Source organism: Drosophila innubila (genome assembly GCF_004354385.1).
Source record: "Drosophila innubila isolate TH190305 chromosome 2L unlocalized genomic scaffold, UK_Dinn_1.0 4_B_2L, whole genome shotgun sequence".
Taxonomy (NCBI): domain Eukaryota; kingdom Metazoa; phylum Arthropoda; class Insecta; order Diptera; family Drosophilidae; genus Drosophila; species Drosophila innubila.
In genome coordinates this window covers 17,325,880-17,344,802 of record NW_022995372.1, presented here as the reverse complement: position 1 = coordinate 17,344,802, position 18,923 = coordinate 17,325,880, and the positions used below count along the sequence as shown (strand labels likewise).

The window sequence follows — 18,923 nt, the reverse complement described above, 5'->3', positions numbered from 1 at the left end:
GGCGAGCCCCAAAGTATGCTAAGTAAATTCCATAGATAAAAGCTAAGCGTGACTTTAAGATGCCTTGGAAAATATTCCATATTGGTTATATGTAACTATCTTTTAAATAAAAATAGACCAAGTTCTAATTTTATTTTGATTAAAATTAACACGGAAGTACTTAAGGAAACTGAGCAAATTTTTATAAATTCTTTTCAAACTTTACATAATTCTTTCTATATTTAATATGACAAAATATAAAATTGTACTCCAGAAGTAAAATAGAAACAGTTCAATATTTGCACATTCACTAAAATAACAAATATAATTTTTAAGGAGATGTTATTATATTATACTATTTTATAAATACATACTATTTTATTCCTAACTTATTTTAAACTAAAAATTCTAATTAAAGAATTTAAGATTATTTAAAATAGCTGTACCTTCAGGCTTTCAAATTTTACATATCTCATTAAATTAAGAAAATTTGACTTAGTTAGGCATGAAACACATTTTGAATAAATTAATTGATTCTATAAAATGTACTAGTAATTAATAATTTTGATGAAAATATAAATAAATTTCTAGAATCCGAAGTTTCTGATTACGAAAAATGGAATCTTTGACAATTCGGCTGTTTTCAATTTGGAAAAAAATTGTATAGACTTGTGGATTTAATTTTACTTCTTCAAGTTCTTTAAACAATCATTAAGGTTTTTAAAATAAAATATACTTACTTCCACTTTAGTTGTAGGCCATAATAACTATGCTTTATAAACTAACAGCCCTAAAGGCAGATGCACAGCTTCACCCAAGCTCAGATTATGACGACAATGACGATGATGAGCAAAATAAAAAATATAACACAAAAAAACTGATGGAAACAAAAGCGCCAGCGACAACAACAACAACAATGCGCATAAGAATATAATTATGTCTGCTTTCTGCAATTATTTCAATTATAAACACAAGCTGTTGCATTTGCCAACGCGCCACAGCAACAACAACAACAGCAACAACAAACAATGAAAAGTTGCGAGTGGCGCATAAAAATCTCATTGCATACTTTGCAGCGCTCGTCTCGTCTCTTTTCTCTTCTCTCTTTTCTTCTATGTACGCGGAGGAAAGACGCTTGCATAAAATGAGCACATTAGCCTAAAAGCAGGCAACATAAACTGTGCAGACTTCATTGCCGAGAGAGAGAGAGAGAGAACAAGGTGTTGAACTGAGTAAAAGAAATAAAAAAACAAAGACGCCCCAGTGTATGCAACACTTTTTTCTATGTGCAACTGGCGCATCTGCTGCTGCAGCTTGTTGCATATGCATGTCTGGGCGTAATGCGTGTAGTCTGGACAGCAACAGCAACAGCAGCAACAACAATAGCATAATTACTATATAAACTGACTTTTGACTGTGCCTGAATCTGAGCCTCAGTCTCCAGTCTCCAGTCTCAGACCCAGTTGCAGTGCCAGTCCAAGCCTCTTTCAGTTGTGTTTGTATTATTTTTGGCATGTGCCGGGAATTGTTTTTTGGCTCACGTTTTCAGTAACAACAACAACAACAATAGATCCCATGCTCATAATAAAACTTTTACTATGACAGTAAAATTTTAATGAAATCACTGCAAAACTACAAAACACTTGTGCCAAGGCAACCAGATCCATAGGAATGTCTGACTGGGGGGAACTTGCAAAAGAGACTTACGACAATGCCGCACAGTTTATTATTGTTGTTGTTGTTCTCGTTGTTGTCGTTGTTGTTGCTGAACGTGTAAAGTGCACAGGCAGGCAATTGAAAACTGAAGACTGCAGGACCAAGAAACATTTCCACTGTTTGTTTGCCATTTTGTTTGTTTGTTTTTTTGTTGTGGCAATTCGTAACACATTTGAAATATTTATAAAAACCAAAGAAAATGTAGTGAAAAAGAAATTAAATACAACTAAGGGTAAACTTTTAAGTGGGTGGAAAGTAAAGCATTTAAATGTAACATAATATTGGATTTGTTCTTTATGGTAAGTTAAATTCTTTAGAATAACGGCAAAGTTTAAGTTGAAGTCTGATTAAACAGTTTTTAATTGACAGTTAAAGGGTTTCTTTACAACTTGCACAACAGTTTAAAATATTATTGCATTAAATACTTTATTTGATTTTCTATTCGTTACAGCTTAGTTTAATAATAGCAGATGTTAACTTAAAATATTCTTACCATTTAGATGACATATTCAGTAGATAATATTGATCCGTCTAATATAGTTAGTGTTTTTCAATGCGCAATTTATAGACATTAAACTTATGCCCTTTTCCTCTTGAGAGTCCTATAATGACCGTCATTATGCGATAGACAGTCTTTGTCTGAGCCTGTCTCTCACATAAATCAATTTAGCAGGCAATGCTTTGGTACACACCATCGTCCACCTCAAAAATATAAATCAAATCGCCGCCATAAAGCTAACCCAGCAAAATAACAATAACAAACGACAAAAAAATGCCGCCCAAAATGATAACCCCACAGAACAAATCAAATAAAAAAGAGTCGCTTGAATTAATTTGCATTATTAAATCGGACGCATAAATCGAGGAGCAGCAGACAACAAATACAATAATAGAATAACAGAAGGAAAAAATACAATACGATAATTAAAACATCCCCAAGGAGCTTGGAACTAATTGCCGCAGCCCTTTGGCAGTCGTCAGCGAGTGTTATAAATAAATAAATGAAAGCCAAACCAAACTGAACTGAACCAAACCGAACGAAAGTCAACGTCATGCATAAATTATAAGCAAGTGTGGCGCTGCCGCCTTAATTTATGCTTTAAAATTTTATATTAATAACGCACAGCGTGAAAATTGGCTCACGGACAGACACAACGAAACAAGAGAGAGAGAGAGAAAGCAAGAAAATTTGTTGCAATCGCACTAATTCAATAATTTATGCACATTTTTTAACACATGAACGCATTCAGAGAGAGTGCAAGAATTCCCGAATCCTTTTTCTGACACTTTTAATTAAAATTAAGCCAAAATTACTGCACTTCAAATGGTGTGATTTGCTAATACCCTGTAAATTACAGCTGAAAACTTGTTTGGGAAGCTGTTTAACATTTTTAAGTTAGTTATTTATTTTGTAGTATTGCTACTTATTTATTAATTACGATTTTTAGTGTAAGCTTATTGTATATGCAGAAATTAAAAAGCTACTATTAACAAAAAAAGTTAAATTAAATTAAATAATAACAAAATTAAATATTAACAAAAAAAGTTAAACTAAATTAAATTCTAAAATTACAACTTTAGTTTTAACATCTAAATTTTTTTTTTTTTTTTTTTGTTAACTTGAATTTGAGTTTTGTCTTTTTTTTCTTGAAGGTTACGTTTACTATTTACTAAAAAATACAAGCGTTATATATATTTGTAAAATATATTTTTAAAATAAAAAATTAAATACCCTGCTCTGCTGTGGTTACAGGGTATGTATATAAAATGGCATGCAGAGAACAAGTAGCGTATTGAGAGCGTCACTTTTGGCTTGGCGTGCGTTTCAAATTGAGCGGATTAAGTTTAATTACAATTTTTCGTTGATGCGGGGAAATGGAAAAGTAATTCACTCACACATACACACACTCACGCACTCCTTTGTGTGTTGCAGCTGTAAGGGTTGTTCCTTTTGTCTCGGCGCATGAATAAAAATTCAACCTTTATGCAACACGCGCTGCGGGATGCAATGCAACGCAGTCGAAACCGCATCCAAAGGCAGCCCCTCTACGCCCCTGTGGCAACCCTCCCCCTCCTTCTTGATCTCTGTGTGGAAAATTCGATACGCACACGTGTTCCATGTCCTGTCCTGCGTCTTCGTGTCCTTTTGGGCTACTGCAGTGTTGTCCTGTTGCGCTCTGTGTGCTTATAATTGGATTTAGTTGTCGTTAAGTTTGGACTGCTTATTGTTCTGCCGCCGCCCATGCATATGTTTGCTGTCATTATTGGCACCCACAGACCAAACCCGACGACGCTGGCAATCTTCGCCAGCTTTCAGCTGCGTGTGTGTGTGCGTGCGTGTGTGTGTGTGGTTTGTAATGGCAGCCATTGGGGTGGTCTTAAAGGCATTAACCATCGCAATTACAGTCTTCGTCTCCGTAAAGAAAACTGATTACTTGACATACGTCGTGGCCGATGTGAAGATGGCAACGTGTCAAGAGGGTTGCACAGATCCACAACATTTGCAAGGTTAATTAAATTTAATGCTGAATTTTAATGTGTGTGCGTGTGTGTGTGTGTCTAGCTCATAATGAATACTTACATAAATATAATTGTGTTGATGCCAGACTACAACTTAACTTGATTTATGGCAACAATATTCGAAATTATTAAGCAATATTGAAATTGAGCTAACAATTAAATTCATTATTTGAAATTGATTGTCCTGCTTTATTATCATTGTGGCACAAATCAAGAACATTTCTACCTGCACTTAATTAAGACACATTTTATCGAAATTAATACACAACTAGATTGCATTAGATGGGGAATACGTGTACATTACACATGAAATTTGTTAATTACCTTAATATTGAATTTCCATATTATTTATTGAATTCCAACCAGTGAGGATTCTTATATATCTTTTATATTTAGTTTATAGGTGCTCTTAAATTTTACACTGAAAGTTGCGTTTGCTTTGCTTTATGGTTGTTAAAAATTTGTATAAAACATGCAAGAATAAGATTTAATTATATAAAGTATACTTCAGACATATTTATTTACTTATATATTCCATTTGAACAATCTATTGATCTTTAAATATTCCTATTGTACCTTTTGTCTTATCTGCATAGAAGTCAACGACTCCATTGACTGTTAAAGCCATTTGCTATTGGCCAGCTTGTGGCTACCACTTTTGGCTATTGAACGCGTCGAATTATTTACAGAGTAATTACGTCTAATGCTTTTCCCTATGCTGTCGTGTGCCTGACACTGGCACTGGCCACATGCTCCTCTAATTACTTTCGAAAATTGTGATCAATCACACGATAAATGTATAATGTATATGTGTGTGTATAAATGCAGCTTTCCCCGTAGCTAACCCCACAATTCGTGCATAATGACCAGACTGGCAAACACCTAAGAGCAGGAGCCACTGCCACAAGCCAATAGCATGGCTAAAAGCATTTCTGCCTTAATCGTTTCATGTCGCGCGACAAGTTAAACCTACCCCCACTCCTGCCCCTTAACCCCCTTAGTAGAGAGCTAAGTCTGTTGGAATGGGGTTATGGGTGGTGGATGGTGGAGATAATACCATGGATACCACCACTACCACAAACTGTAGGCCATGGTCAGCTGTGCGTTAGATTTGTACAGATTAGCTAAACAGGCGCTCTTAGTAATAATTGCAAATCAATGACAGGGAAATTCAATTCAAAGGCTGCTAGGCAACACCGCAACAACAACAATGACAGCAACAATAACAGCAGCTTGAAAATTCAATTGGATCGATTTGCAATTGACAAAAAGCGTAGAGAGCCAAATGTTGCCAGACATTTAGCAGGAGGAGGCAATTCCAGGGAATTTGTGTTTAAATGACCAACGCAATTATGGCCAAACATAATTCTAGGTATGAGTGTTTGCGTGTGTGGGGGCGTGTGAGTGTGAGTGTGTGATGCGTTATATTGGAAAATTTAATTAATTTAATCAATCAATAACAAAGATGAATGCGGTTTAATAACAGAATCGTAGTTAGATTGAGCTTTATACGAAGTCAAACAATTGTTGTAATATGCATGAATTAAATATTATTATTTATATAAACGGCAACAATAAGCAAAAAAAAGCACTATTTTAGATAAATAACAAAAATATAATTTGTTTAAGACATATTTTTCATCACACCTGTCTCTTTGTGTTACGTAAACGAGATGATTGTTTATAAATGCAAAATTATAAATACATATATATTTATTTGTATAATTGCATATATGTTGGTGTTTATATTTACGTAAATGTATTAAAGCCATTCCAATCGATGTCTGCATCCGAGTATCTACAAGCAATAAATTATTAAAATGTAATTGTTTATGGCATATTATGGTCATTATGTTGCCAGCCTTCATTTATTTTAATATGCCTTCAATCAACGCACACACACAGACGCTTACACATATACACCCAATTTCAATCAATTGTCATTTGCATAAAATCAACATTAAAACGACGTCGTCCTCCGACCACTGGAAAAACTCAGCCCTAGCGAAATTTTAATTAAAAATCCGCTTGCAACGATGGCAAAAAATTGCTAGAGAACATGCAAAACTTTCCGTTGTTGTTTTGGAAGGTGGGAAAAGTGAAAGTCACTAAATTTGAAAATGAAAATTGTTGTGCGGGCAAATGAAGGGGAGAGACACGGAACTGTAATAAATTGCAAGCCAAAAACAAAAAAGAAAAAAATAGAAAATAAAAAATAAGAAAAATACTAGAAAATGCGCATAAATTAAGCATAAAATGTTGCCAAGTGCAACTCTGCTCAGAACTGGAACTAGAGTTACGGCAGTTAGTTAGTTTTATGCCCCTTGTAGGTAACGTTCTTTCAACTTAGACGCAGTCATCTAAAGCTCCACCTCAAACCAGCCCCACTGCAGTGAAAGTAGTTAAAGTGAAAGCCCTCAAATGCAAAAGATTTGCATAAATGCAAATTAAAGCGAGTTGGCTGCAGAGTTTCAGTTAAGAATCCAGGCACATCACTCAAAACGACTCGTTGCACTAATGAAGCAACAAAGAGGCGTTCCACTAAAAACTGGGCGTGGCATTTAAGCAGCGTGCAACAATTAGAAGTTACCGCCCCGAACAAGATATCGACCGTTAAGGCATTTTATGGTGAAATGTTATAGTAAGATCTTGAAATTCTTTAAAGATTCGACCCTATTATCTTATAATGCAATAAATCAATTTAAATGTTATGCATTATCTAGTTTTCCGAATATAACAATCTGTACCGTACGATTAGTTTCGAGTGTTCTTCGCTTACCGTTAAAGCCTCTATATTATTATTTCCAACTAATCTAACCAATTAACTAATCTCTAATTTTATCTTGGTTTGATTGAACTTTTCTGGGTTTTCCCCAATCCATACAACAAATGTTGGACCAATCTTTTTTTTTTTTTTTAATATTTATATTTACATTTGCATTGCACAGTAATAATTTAAGTCATTTTTATTTTTTTTTTTAAATGTATAGTTAAGTGTCGGCTGCTTAAAGCCTGACAATAAATAAATAAAATAAAATAAATAAAATTATTAATTTAATTTCTTTATTTTTGAAATACATTTTATTGAATAAAATTAATTTTAAAATCGTATTTTAATATTTGCATATTAACTTGGTTTGAAAATTTTGCATTTTAATAACCGATTTCCACGACAGCACATTTGGAACATTCGACGACATTTTCATCATTCGGCCCGAATATTGACTTCATTTCAGTACAAAATCCGAATGATCATTTTGGGTCATTCATAATAAATGATAAGATTTTTTGACATTCGCCCCGGCGAATTTCAGTATTTTTTTATCGAAAACGCGATGCTTATCGATAATCTCGTGAAAAAAGCAATTATCACCTTAACCAGCTGTTGCCCATGAGACAAAACTGCACAACTTGTCTGCTTATAGTCAAGAAAATTATGTAATATTGCAGACTTATAACAAACTTTTAATAGTAATTTGTCAATTGAAGACTTAATCGGAAAGTCGAATAAAATTCTTTTGAACTTTGTTGACAACTTTGATTCCATTTATGGGCAACATTCAACGTCCCTCAAGTTGCATTTAAAGTCAATCAAGTCTTTGCAATATAGCCACTACTTCCGCCTCGCTGAACATCATTTCCTGCCTGCCTCTGCCAGTCAGTGGCAGCCCCAAGTGACCGTCAGTCTGCCCTGACAACGTCAGAAGCAGTTCCAGTTTCAGCATCAGCATCAGTATCAGCTTCAGCTCGAACGCCATCTCCGGATTCAGCTTTAGCTTCAGCTTCAGCTCCAGCTCCAGCGTCATTTCATTTTATTTGCACGCGTCGCGCTGTCAAGGGTTAAATGCATTTGCACAACCCACTTTTCAACTCAAACCGCCCTATTTGACCTTTATTGGCAATGGCAACCATTTGCTTCCACCTGATCACATTTCACACAGTGTCCCAGAGCAGACACTTTTCCTCCCTTCTGCATCTCCCTTCACCCTTCACCTCTTACCCCTTCTCTTACAATTTTTGCATGCGTTGACATGCGAAATTGTTGCGCAAGTCTCCAGGCGATGTTTTGCTGCTGTTTATACTTGACTTGTTGTTATTGTTGTTGTTGTTGTTGTTGTTGCTGCTGGTGTTACTGATGTTACTGTGTTTGCGCGGAGGGGGATGGTGTTGATGTTTTAATTAATGGCCATATGTCAACTGCATGCAAATAGGTTAAAAGCCAGCCAATTTCCGTGTAAATAAAGCCAAACAGCACTCCATTTGAATTGGTTTAAGTTGAGGTTACCTGAGCAGTTATAAATAGTGTGTGCATACTACAACTTGTTCCCAAGCAGCTCGGTTGCTTTAAATAGCAGAAAACATATAAAATATAGTAGTCAATAAATAACCAAAGAAACATATCTTGCTTATTATAAGTTTTCCATTATACTTTCTAATTTTTTAAAACAAAAAAGTCTTTATTGTTTATAAGAAAAAATATTTGATATAATTATTATTTTCTGTTAGTTTCTAAATTATGAAAAATATAAAAGAAGAGAAATTAACGAACCCTTTTCTTAAAGCGAGAATCTACAATATTCATAACGATTTAACAAATACACAAATACAAAAAAACAGCAATTTAACCTAATTCAGATCTCCACTATATCTAAAAATATTTTTTTTAATTTAATTTTACAATTAAAATCGATAACATTTTAAGCCACATAACAGAAATCCTTAATGCAGGCATTGCATGTCAAAATACTTACTTTAAAACGAATAAAAATTCAACTTCATAAGTGGAATTTAAATGACGAACTAGTTTGCCAGCTGAGTGGCACGTGCTGAGGTCAGAGTTGACCCAAAGCCATAGAGCCAAACTTAAATCAGAGTTATGAGCGAACAAAAATCAATCATAAATGCGAAATGAGGCCGTGTCGCAACCTTTGACATCGATGCTGAGGGCAGGGCTTTCCATCGTTATCATTAGCATACATTACGGCTTGACCCTCAAGTACTGTCCAAATGGCCTATTATGTGCTTGTAGCTGGTTGCTCCATTGGCTTCCTAACTCATCATATTTTACTTTTTTTTAGCTTTGGTCAGTCAATAGCAAAAGTCCTTCCTCGGCCAGCTCTCGTTCGTTTATGTGTATGTGGGTTTGGGTTTGGGGACCAACAATAACTATGTGTGTGTGTTGTGTGTATTCAGGGCAAATGATAATAGTTGTTCGGACCCTCGAACGATTCTGATGTTGTCCAAGTGATAAAAAAGCTCAGCTCAGCTCAGTTCATGTATTGTATATTTGTAGTTGTAGTTGTTTCGCAGAAGTCCTTCATTCATGGGTTCATTCATTCGAGCGTTTCAATTGAGTGGAAAGCCAAGTAGAACTCTACCCAGTATCGAATCCTGACCGGGTCCATCATAAGCTTATAAGCTCGTTTTGGCCCTCAACCATGTATTTCCTACTCACAACTTCGTCGCTTATTTTGCTTCATCCCTTTTTTTTTCAATTTAACATCCGTTTTTGTGGCTACAGCATGTCTATTATGTTGACGATGTCCTTTGACAATATAGCGAATGGGACACAATAAGAGCGACCAGTAAATGGTCCAGTAATGTCCAGAGTTAGCCGCTTGTCGTTTGTCGCTCGTGTATTGGCATTGATATCTGGGATTGTTGGCTGCTACTTTTTCTCTTCGCCTTTGTTTTTCAAACTGATTATAGTTGCTTTTGTGGTTTTGTTTGACATAGAGCCAAATCGTAGAGCAGCGAATTGGTAAAGTTTGAAAAAGGTTCAGCGCAATGGCTCTATACTATAGATTCTATAGCTAAGAGAGAAAGAGAGAGAGAGAGAGAGAGAGAGAGATCCTCCTTCGCGATCTCACGAGCCCCATGATTTTCTATGAATCATAATTTCATGTTCTGAAGTAATTAAAGTTCAAACTGTAAATCGAGTTTAAAATCAAAATTTAAACATCGAAAAAAATTAAATAAAAGATTTAAGTTGTCAAACAAACGGCAAATAATACATCAATTTAAAATATCGATATTTCCCAAATCGTTATTTAAAGTTTGGAAGAAATGTAAAAAATTTACAACAATGGGAAAAAATATATTTTGCCAAATTGATGCATAATCAAAATCGAGGTTACAAATTGATAAAATTGACACTCCGAAAGATAATTGGCTAAGATTTGACAGCTTGAAAAATTTAAAAAAGTATGGAAAAAATGGACAGTAGAGTGGGTCAATTTGTATGAAGTAAAAAAAATGCACAAAGCGGTTATGAAATTTGTAATTTTCGATGAATTCTAAGAGCTTCCACTTTTTACGGAAAAGTTATAACTATTTCATATATTGGTAATTGTCTGTTAGGTGTAATTTAAAACTCTTAAACAAAAAAAATTTAAAACCCAAATAGAGAGCGCCTTATGATGAATTTAGAGATAAGAATAAATTGGCGGTCTCTTTTCAATTAAATTTTAAAATTAATGCAAAGAGAACTTTATTATTGAATCTTGACAAAAGGCCTTATGTCTCAAATTCAATTTAAAAAAAAAATAGTTAAGACCGCCAAATAGTTCTTATCTCTAAATTCATTATAATTAAGCTTCTATCTGGGATTTTTTTTGAGGTAAGTTTCATTTAACAGTTCTCATGCTTACTTCTTACCTCTAACAAATATTGTTTGATTAGGTCGACTCTGTAAAATATCATATGACCTATATAAGTATTTTGGACCGATTGCTATTGCTTTGAATCGATTTTGGTCAATTCCTCAAAATGCCTTGGGGCCATTTGACTTGTTTGGGGGTTGCTTTTAAGACCCTTTGACCTCGTACAGCTCATCAGACTTGAGTTTAATTGTTTGTTTTCTTAGTTTATTGAACTGCGACAGACGCTCAACTGACAGACATCTGACCAGTCCAGGCACTTCAGTTGATGCACTTAATGTCCATAGCGTGTTTTTAATGGCCATCATTGTGTCTGGATGGATGGCAGAGGGGAGGGACTTTAATTAACTCGCTTTAAGCCAAAGCCAACATATACGCCACATAGAAATCGAGGCCCAGTTGGCTGGACACTGGGCACATGGTTCTAATATATAACCGAGTGCCAAGACGCTTTTCTCGCTTCCCACGCCAAAGTAAATCCCAACGTCGTTTATTTGTCCTTGCTGCCAGGCATTTTATTTATTTAGCTCGCCGTCGCGTCGTGTGGAAAATGTTCGTTCCAAAGAGAGTAGGGTATGAGGTGAAGGGTGTCGGGTGTTTAGGGTGTGTAGGGTATGTAGGGTTGGGGGCTGGACTCAGACTCTGGGCAACTAAAAACCCATAACTATATGTTTTTCTGACACATTTGAAAAGTGCGCCGCAAGTCGCATGCAATTTATTGTTATTGCGTTTTGTACTCATTTTTCTTCTTTCGCTGTTGTTATTTTCCCTCTCTTTCCATCTCTCTTTTTCTTTCTATGTATCTCTGTTTATGTCGCAAATCCAAGGACATTTTGTTGTGCATTTGTGTTAACCTAATATCCTTGTAATTGCCAGCGGAAAAAAAAACACCACAGCACCGAAAATGGAACAATGCTAGTGTTCATGTTGTTATTGTTGTTGTTTTTATTGCTGCTGTTGTTGTTTCTGTTGCTGTCGCAGTTGCTGTTTCTGGCGCACAGCTTGTTAGTGAAAGTTGCAATTTACTATATGCAGTACTGCATGAGAACTCTCAGAAAATCTTTTTTTTTCAGTTAAAAACAGCTAAAGTTTTTTTTGATGGGTCAAGAGCGGAAAACGTAATAAGAATAAGGCTTAAGATTGAAATCAAGTCATAACAATTTATTTTTTAATCTAAATTAAAATTTAGAGTAAAAGATTAATATTAAAAATACAATATAAAACCAGTGCTATTTCTACAGGTATATTTGAACATTAAAAACTATTTTTTTTTTAATTTAAAACTGCAAATTTTCAGTAAATATGCATATAAATAAAATTATAATGTAACCTTTTTAAAATTAAAATTTAAAAAAGGAATTGAAAATATATAAAATTCCTTTAAAGCTAGAAACTGTCTTTTATTTTGTAGAGTAATCATTGGTTTACAGTAGCCGAAGTTAAATTCCTTCTTTTATGTTGTTGTTTTGCTTTCGGGCAGAGCTCTTTCCATTTTGTTGCTATCATTTGTTGGTCAGCTTACAAATTTTTATAGCGCATTTTAATTGACGTTGTTTCGCAGCACATGGCAGAGTTTTATTTTGGGGAATATTTATCCTAACTAAATTTATGGTCGAGCTTTGTGCAAATGTGTGTGTGTTTGTTGCTTGTTGCCCAAATTAATTGGGCTAATAGCATGGTTTTTTCTTGTGCCTTTAATTTCAGCTTATCGATTGAGTTACCACAATCTATTTAACAGAATCTAGTTTGAAGTCGGTAGCTAATATAATTGCTATACGTGTATCAATTGGCCAATTTGAAGACGGCTAACAGATACGAGTATGTCACTGATGTGAGAGTTGGAAGGGAGGACCAAAGATCATATACTGCTTCAACCCTCGGTTAAACCTCGACACGTGTCAGTGTCGCTGTCAATAGATGTCAAGAGCATAGAAATGGTAATCCAAGCCCATCCGTAAACTGCCTAGACAAGCCTACTTAACTACTCACTCAACAAGCGACACTCGATCCATGTTGCAACTGCGTCATATATATATGTATATATACATACAAATGTATGAACTTATCGCATGTCAGCTGAAAATTAAACCTTTCACTCAACTCAAATTCAATTGTTGTGCGTCTTCAAAATCGAAATCTATAACGCACGAAATCAGAAACTGTCCGCCAAATGGGGTGGCTTTAACCTCCCAGTCAAAGCCCAGTATGTGGCATTATGGTTTGAGATTTGGGCTAAACGCATTACATGTCGAACAGTCGAGAGGATGCCGCACTTGAGGCAGAAATTTTATTTGTAATATGACAGCACTTCATATCCTTTTTCAATGATATTAAGAGGCAGGCGAACAACAGGAAATTATGCACGTCAGACCTGTCTGCTTATGTGTAATGCCCATAACCAACCCATCTCCGTGTCCACAACTTGTTATATTCCGTGAACACAGAGTTCATATGGTATATTGCCTGCTGGCCCTTCGTCGGTCTTGTTTGCCAGGGTTTAGCACATGGTTCGCTTGCTGGGTCTTTGCATACTTGATTGCATTCCTCTTAATGAATTTGCTGAAGGATGTGCCAGATGTTCGATAGACACGATATCGATAACTGACAAGATATGACAGTATCCGACTTTCCCCTTGAATTCATTTGCAGAAAGAGCGAATGCTAACTACTCTCTCCATCTCTCCTTTTTTCTCTCTCTCTCTCTCTCTCTCCATGATTCTATCTATCAAGATAATAAATTTACTGAAGGTTCAGATAACAACATTTCAATGGCAACAAAAAAATGTATATATTTTCAATGTATGGAATGAATTTAAACTAATAAAAATTCAAATTATTCACTTTAAATTAATTTATAAAATATACCAATTACTAATAACATTATTGAAATTTGAAATGAAAGTATGACAACAAATATTTGTGGCTCCGATTAACAATGTTCGACATAATTGTTTGTTTTTAAACGTAAATTTTAACGAAATACCCAGAGTTTTATGGATCATTACGGATCATTATAAATATCGGATCATTATATTATAAAGATCGATAGGCATACAATCAAAAATTCCGAAAATTATTGAAAAAAATTTAACAGTTGTTAATAATTTAACCTTGTATAACAGCATTATTTAAAAAGTACAAAAATACAATATGTTATATTATGTATCATCAGCTTTGTAGCCCTTTATTAAAGCGAGTTCGATTAGATTAGGACAAATTATGACCACTTCGCTTAGGAAACTATTACTATCTGGTTTCACTTATCATTTGAGGCATTATCCTTTCATTCATTTAAAAATCATTTTATCAACATTTTCTATGTTATTCTGGTTGTGTTTTTTGTCTCTATTACTGTCTGTCATCGCCAGTTGGACATTTGTCGCATTCTTCATATTTTTTTTTTATATCCATTCGAATATTTTCAAGTTCTCAATTGTGCTTGCAGGTATGCTGTCATCAGTCATAAACTCAAACTGTCGTCGTATTTACTTAACTGTGGCACACTCCGCATTGCCCAATATCCAATGTTGATTGTGTTTACCATTTCATGGTTTCGTTTACTCCCCCAATGCAGTGTGCAGTAGCTAAAGCCATATCCACCCAATCCGCCTTTCAGTCTTCCTTGCCATTCCGCTTATATTGTCATTCTCAGTCATGCTTCAACGTTTGTTGATCTCCCCACAGTTTTGTTGTACCGCCTCGGAGTCATTTGGTTGCTTCCGGTTTGTGGAACTGGGGTAACGACTGAAACAATAATACAAAACAAAAAATATAAAGCTTCCAACTGCTGCTTCTGATGCTTCTATTGCTCCTGTTGCTGTTGTTTTTGCTGTTGCTGCCCTCGGGGTCGCTCAGAACTCAGCGGACTGACCACTTGCCAGCTTTCAAACGTAATGTTAAATCTGTTTTGCACCGGCAAAGCCCTGCAGCAAAATAAAAACAAAAAATATTAACAAAAGCATGTATTTTGGATACTCTTTAATTTCTCGGAAAGCTTTTAAAATCATAGTTTGTTCTTTATTTCGTTTTGGTAACAATTTCATTTAGGTCAAATCTTTAAGATCTTTTAGCAAACTTTTTTAATTAGAAACAAATCTATTTTATTTTCTAAATTTTTTTCATACTTATTTTTAGTTTTAAAGTCATATAAAATTCATAATATAAAAAGCCTAAAATTATTTAAATTTTTAAATGTTCGGCTAATACAAAATCTCTAGTCAATTTAAAAGCACTTTGCAGCCTTGTTAAGTTTTTGGAGAGAATGTTGCTTATAGCTTAATTTAATGCAAATAATTTATATATTTCCCAAATCTATAACTGTCATTAGGCTTAATTGTTGCAAACCTCTTGATCAAGCTGCAGATACCTACTCGAATGTCAAGAACAATAACAGGAACGACAACACATGCAACCCCTTAAAGTGTAGCACAACAGGCAAAGGGCAAAATGTCGGGGGGTTTGTTTGACGCTCATTTGAAATGCATGCGACGACAAGGATGAGAGGGAATGAGAATGAGAGAGAATGGGAATGGGATTGGGATGTGGATGTGGTGGGACGACGAAGCAATCAACTCGTGTCAGCAAGGAGCATATCCTGACTGATGCTCATGCGAGTTGTAGCTGTAGCTGAAGCTTAATCTCTCCCTTTCTCTCTCGTCCTCTGACTGTCTGGTTTGGCTTTTTGGCCTGCGGATGTGTTTGTTTATTTAATTTCTGGTATTTTTAATTGAATTTTCAATGCTGTCACAGATTTTTGATGCAAAACTCTCGACTTTATCTCGATCTCATTGCAGAAGCTGCATCATTGGACCCGAGCTGAGCGTCAAGGTCTGTTCCATTGGCACTGTGATAAATCGTTCGGCCTATGCGTCGGATTATTGCCAGCTGGAGGGCACTACGGGCCGACAAACACAGCCAATGCCCATACGTTGGATGGCCTGGGAAAGTGTTTTGCTTGTGAGTAGATGTCATTTAATTAATCTTAAGTACTTTCTTTTAATCAAGGCTTCAAACCGGTTCTGAACCGAACCTCGCTGAACCTTCGGCTCAGGTTTTTAAGCAATCCGAACCGGATCATGAACCGAACATTTGATGTTGTATACTCCCTGTGTCGACAACTCGATTTTCGCGAAAGTGACGATCTCTAGTATTGAGTTGATTGAAGTTTGGAGTTTGCTTATCGTAGTTCATTTGCAGAACTAAATGATCTACAATCGAAACATTTCTTGGAAATTAGTGCTTATCGAAAGAAACCAGGTTCACTTAAATTATATCATAACATAAAATACAAAAAATAATAGGTCATCTTAATACTAATTTAGACTAATATAAAATTATATATTTTTTTTTAAATTTACTTCGATATAAAAATCAAGAAAATTATATAAAAAAAAATATTTTTTTTAACAGGGCTCGAACCCAAACCTTGCTTTAGGTGGTTTGCAGCCTTGCTTTTAATAAAATAAAATATATATAGGTATTTGAGGGACTTCGGTTATAGCCACAACAAAAACATGTACATTTATCGGACTAAATTACAAATATGTAAAATAAAATGTGGGCAAATCCAAAATAGTTGACTTTAAAGAAATACTATTAAAAAAGTGCTGGGTATCTCCTAGTTAAGCACTCCAGATTAGAGTGTTTTACGCTGCTTTGGCCATTTGCTTCATGAATTGTGCGCCCAGGCACAACTTTATAATTATAAATTAATGAACAGTGTTCACATTTTTCCTCTGTCTGTTTACCACTTTTCCTTCCAACTTTCCACGCCCTGCTCCTGTTGTTCCTTCTCAAGAAGTCAGTGAGTGGACCGGGATGAGGGCTAGTCGATGCTTCGGGCAACTTGACAGCAAAATGAGATGTAATTGTGTTAATTATTTTTAATTTGCTTTTTCTGCTGCCTCTTTAAGCTGGCGATTTATGTCAGTTACCTTTTCCGGTCTTCAAGCTTTGTAAGCCACGTTAATAAAAGTCCATTAGGTGTAGCTTGAACAAGCAAAGAGCTCTAATATTCTAAATAAAAAATATTCATACTTTACCCGACAGCACACATAAACTTTCTAAAATTAATTGCAAGTTTCAAATGCATAATTATTAACGTTGAATGTACTCGTAAATAACAGAGAAAAAGAGGTAGATAAAAAATGTCCGAGAGGGTAGATTAATTATTTGTTTTGTAATAAATTCTCATTCAGCTTAGAGAACAATCAGAATAAGGTAGATTCAAATACCGAAAAAGGTGATACTCTTAAAAATGCCATAAATAATAATTTTGTGAATAAAAGTCGTATGAGTGACATTTTAACGTACTCTATCTTTGAAATCAATATTAAAGAGTGCTATGATTTGTTTGAATCAAATAAAGAAAAATAATAATAAAATAAACACATTTTTAAGAAATTGATTTAAAACTAACATTTGAATTATTCTGCTTAAATACAATTAAGTAAATTTACAAATCAGTTATTAAGTGAATATTCAGAGACTGACAATAATCAAATATTCACAAGTATTAGAACAAATTTTCATATTTATATTTTAGTCTACAGCATTGAAATGTAAATTTCAAATACAGATGTTTTAAGGGCTTGTAACCATCCAATTAACTTACAGTTACTTAAAGTCCATTAACCTCCGTTCATAACCAAGCTCAGTTCTCATCAAAAATGCCAACCAAGCACTTTAATTTGCGCTAAAAGTGGCATAGACCGAGATTTTTATTACCGAGCAAACAAACAAACCGACAAAAGAAATGAAGCACACACACACATAAAAACAACAAATTAAAAGTAAAAAAATAAAAATATAAACAAAAACAGAAAGAGAAACAGAAACCGAGAAGAATATTTTGTAAATCCCCGAGCGAAAAACCGCACTAAATAAATTAATTAACTACATGAAAAAGGGGTTTTTTGGCGCAGACAGAACAGAGTAGAAAACAGGCGCACAGACAAAAGGACATGCATGAAGTTTTCTCTCCAAATAGCATGGATAAAACCCATGGATAAGCCCACGCATATAGCACTAGATATGGTGCCAGTTGTTGCTCCGATTGTTATTGCCGTTATTATTGTTGTTCTTGTTGCTGAGGTTGTTTGTGTGTGTGTTGCTTTTAGAGTTTTGGTATTGCCTCTGGGCCAAACAGTGGCAAAGAGCAAAGGGTTGATTTATGCTAAATGCTATATGGGATATGGTATATATGGTATATGCTATATTAAAAAGCGCAAAAGTTGCCTTTAAAGGATATGTGCACATGAATGGCTTTTGTGGCGCAACAACCGCAAAATTCTTAAGCGAAAAACCATGCAAACAAAACTAAGCCAAAGGCACACACATTTTTTTCTATTTTTGTAACTCTTTTATATTAATAAAACATTTAATTGCAGGCAAAGTTCAGTACGAAATCGGATGTTTGGTCTTTTGCCGTTGCCCTCTGGGAGATTTTGACATTTGCCCGGGAGCAGCCCTACGAGCACTTGACAGATGCGAATGTTATTGAAAATATTGGACATATCTATCAAGATGATAAAATGCATGTAAGTTGAAAGTCAACTAAACAAATCAACAAATACAATGGATATACAAACGTTACTAATATCTTTTAAGGAACTTCTGCCAATGCCACTCAACTGTCCACGGGAGATTTACGATCTGATGTGCGAGTGCTGGCAACGCAACGAGTCCAGTCGACCCAATTTCCGGGAGATCCATTTGTTTTTACAGCGCAAGAATTTGGGTTTTAAGCCCAGCACCCAAACGTTAATGTATTAAAAGTCAAATTAAATTTTAAAATCAAATGTCAAAGCTTAAAAGATTAAGAATGAAAGACAACGTAAAGGCAAACAGAATCTACACGCGATTTTAGCACATATTTAAAATAAGTATGTATCGAATATTATATGGCAAACTATAAATGACAAGCACAATGCGAATTTTATGCATTTTTAAATAATGCATTTCAAATTAAATGATTTATTCACCAACGGCGGCTAGTCGCAGTTTTAATGCCCTAGCCAATAGATAGTCAAAGGATCAATATTGGATGAA

At 34.9% G+C, this 18,923-nt stretch overlaps 1 protein-coding gene across 1 annotated transcript in view; it reads left to right on the top strand.

Annotated features, from left to right (window-relative positions):
* LOC117779905 (discoidin domain-containing receptor 2) overlaps positions 1-18,923 on the top strand; it is a 93,777-nt gene extending 74,854 nt beyond the window's left edge. Inside the window, exons 14-16 of the mRNA XM_034616249.1 lie at positions 15,668-15,830; positions 18,263-18,412; positions 18,483-18,923. Coding sequence (XP_034472140.1) covers positions 15,668-15,830; positions 18,263-18,412; positions 18,483-18,647 — 478 coding nt within the window. The 3' untranslated portion in view covers positions 18,648-18,923. The remainder of the gene's footprint in view (positions 1-15,667; positions 15,831-18,262; positions 18,413-18,482) is intronic.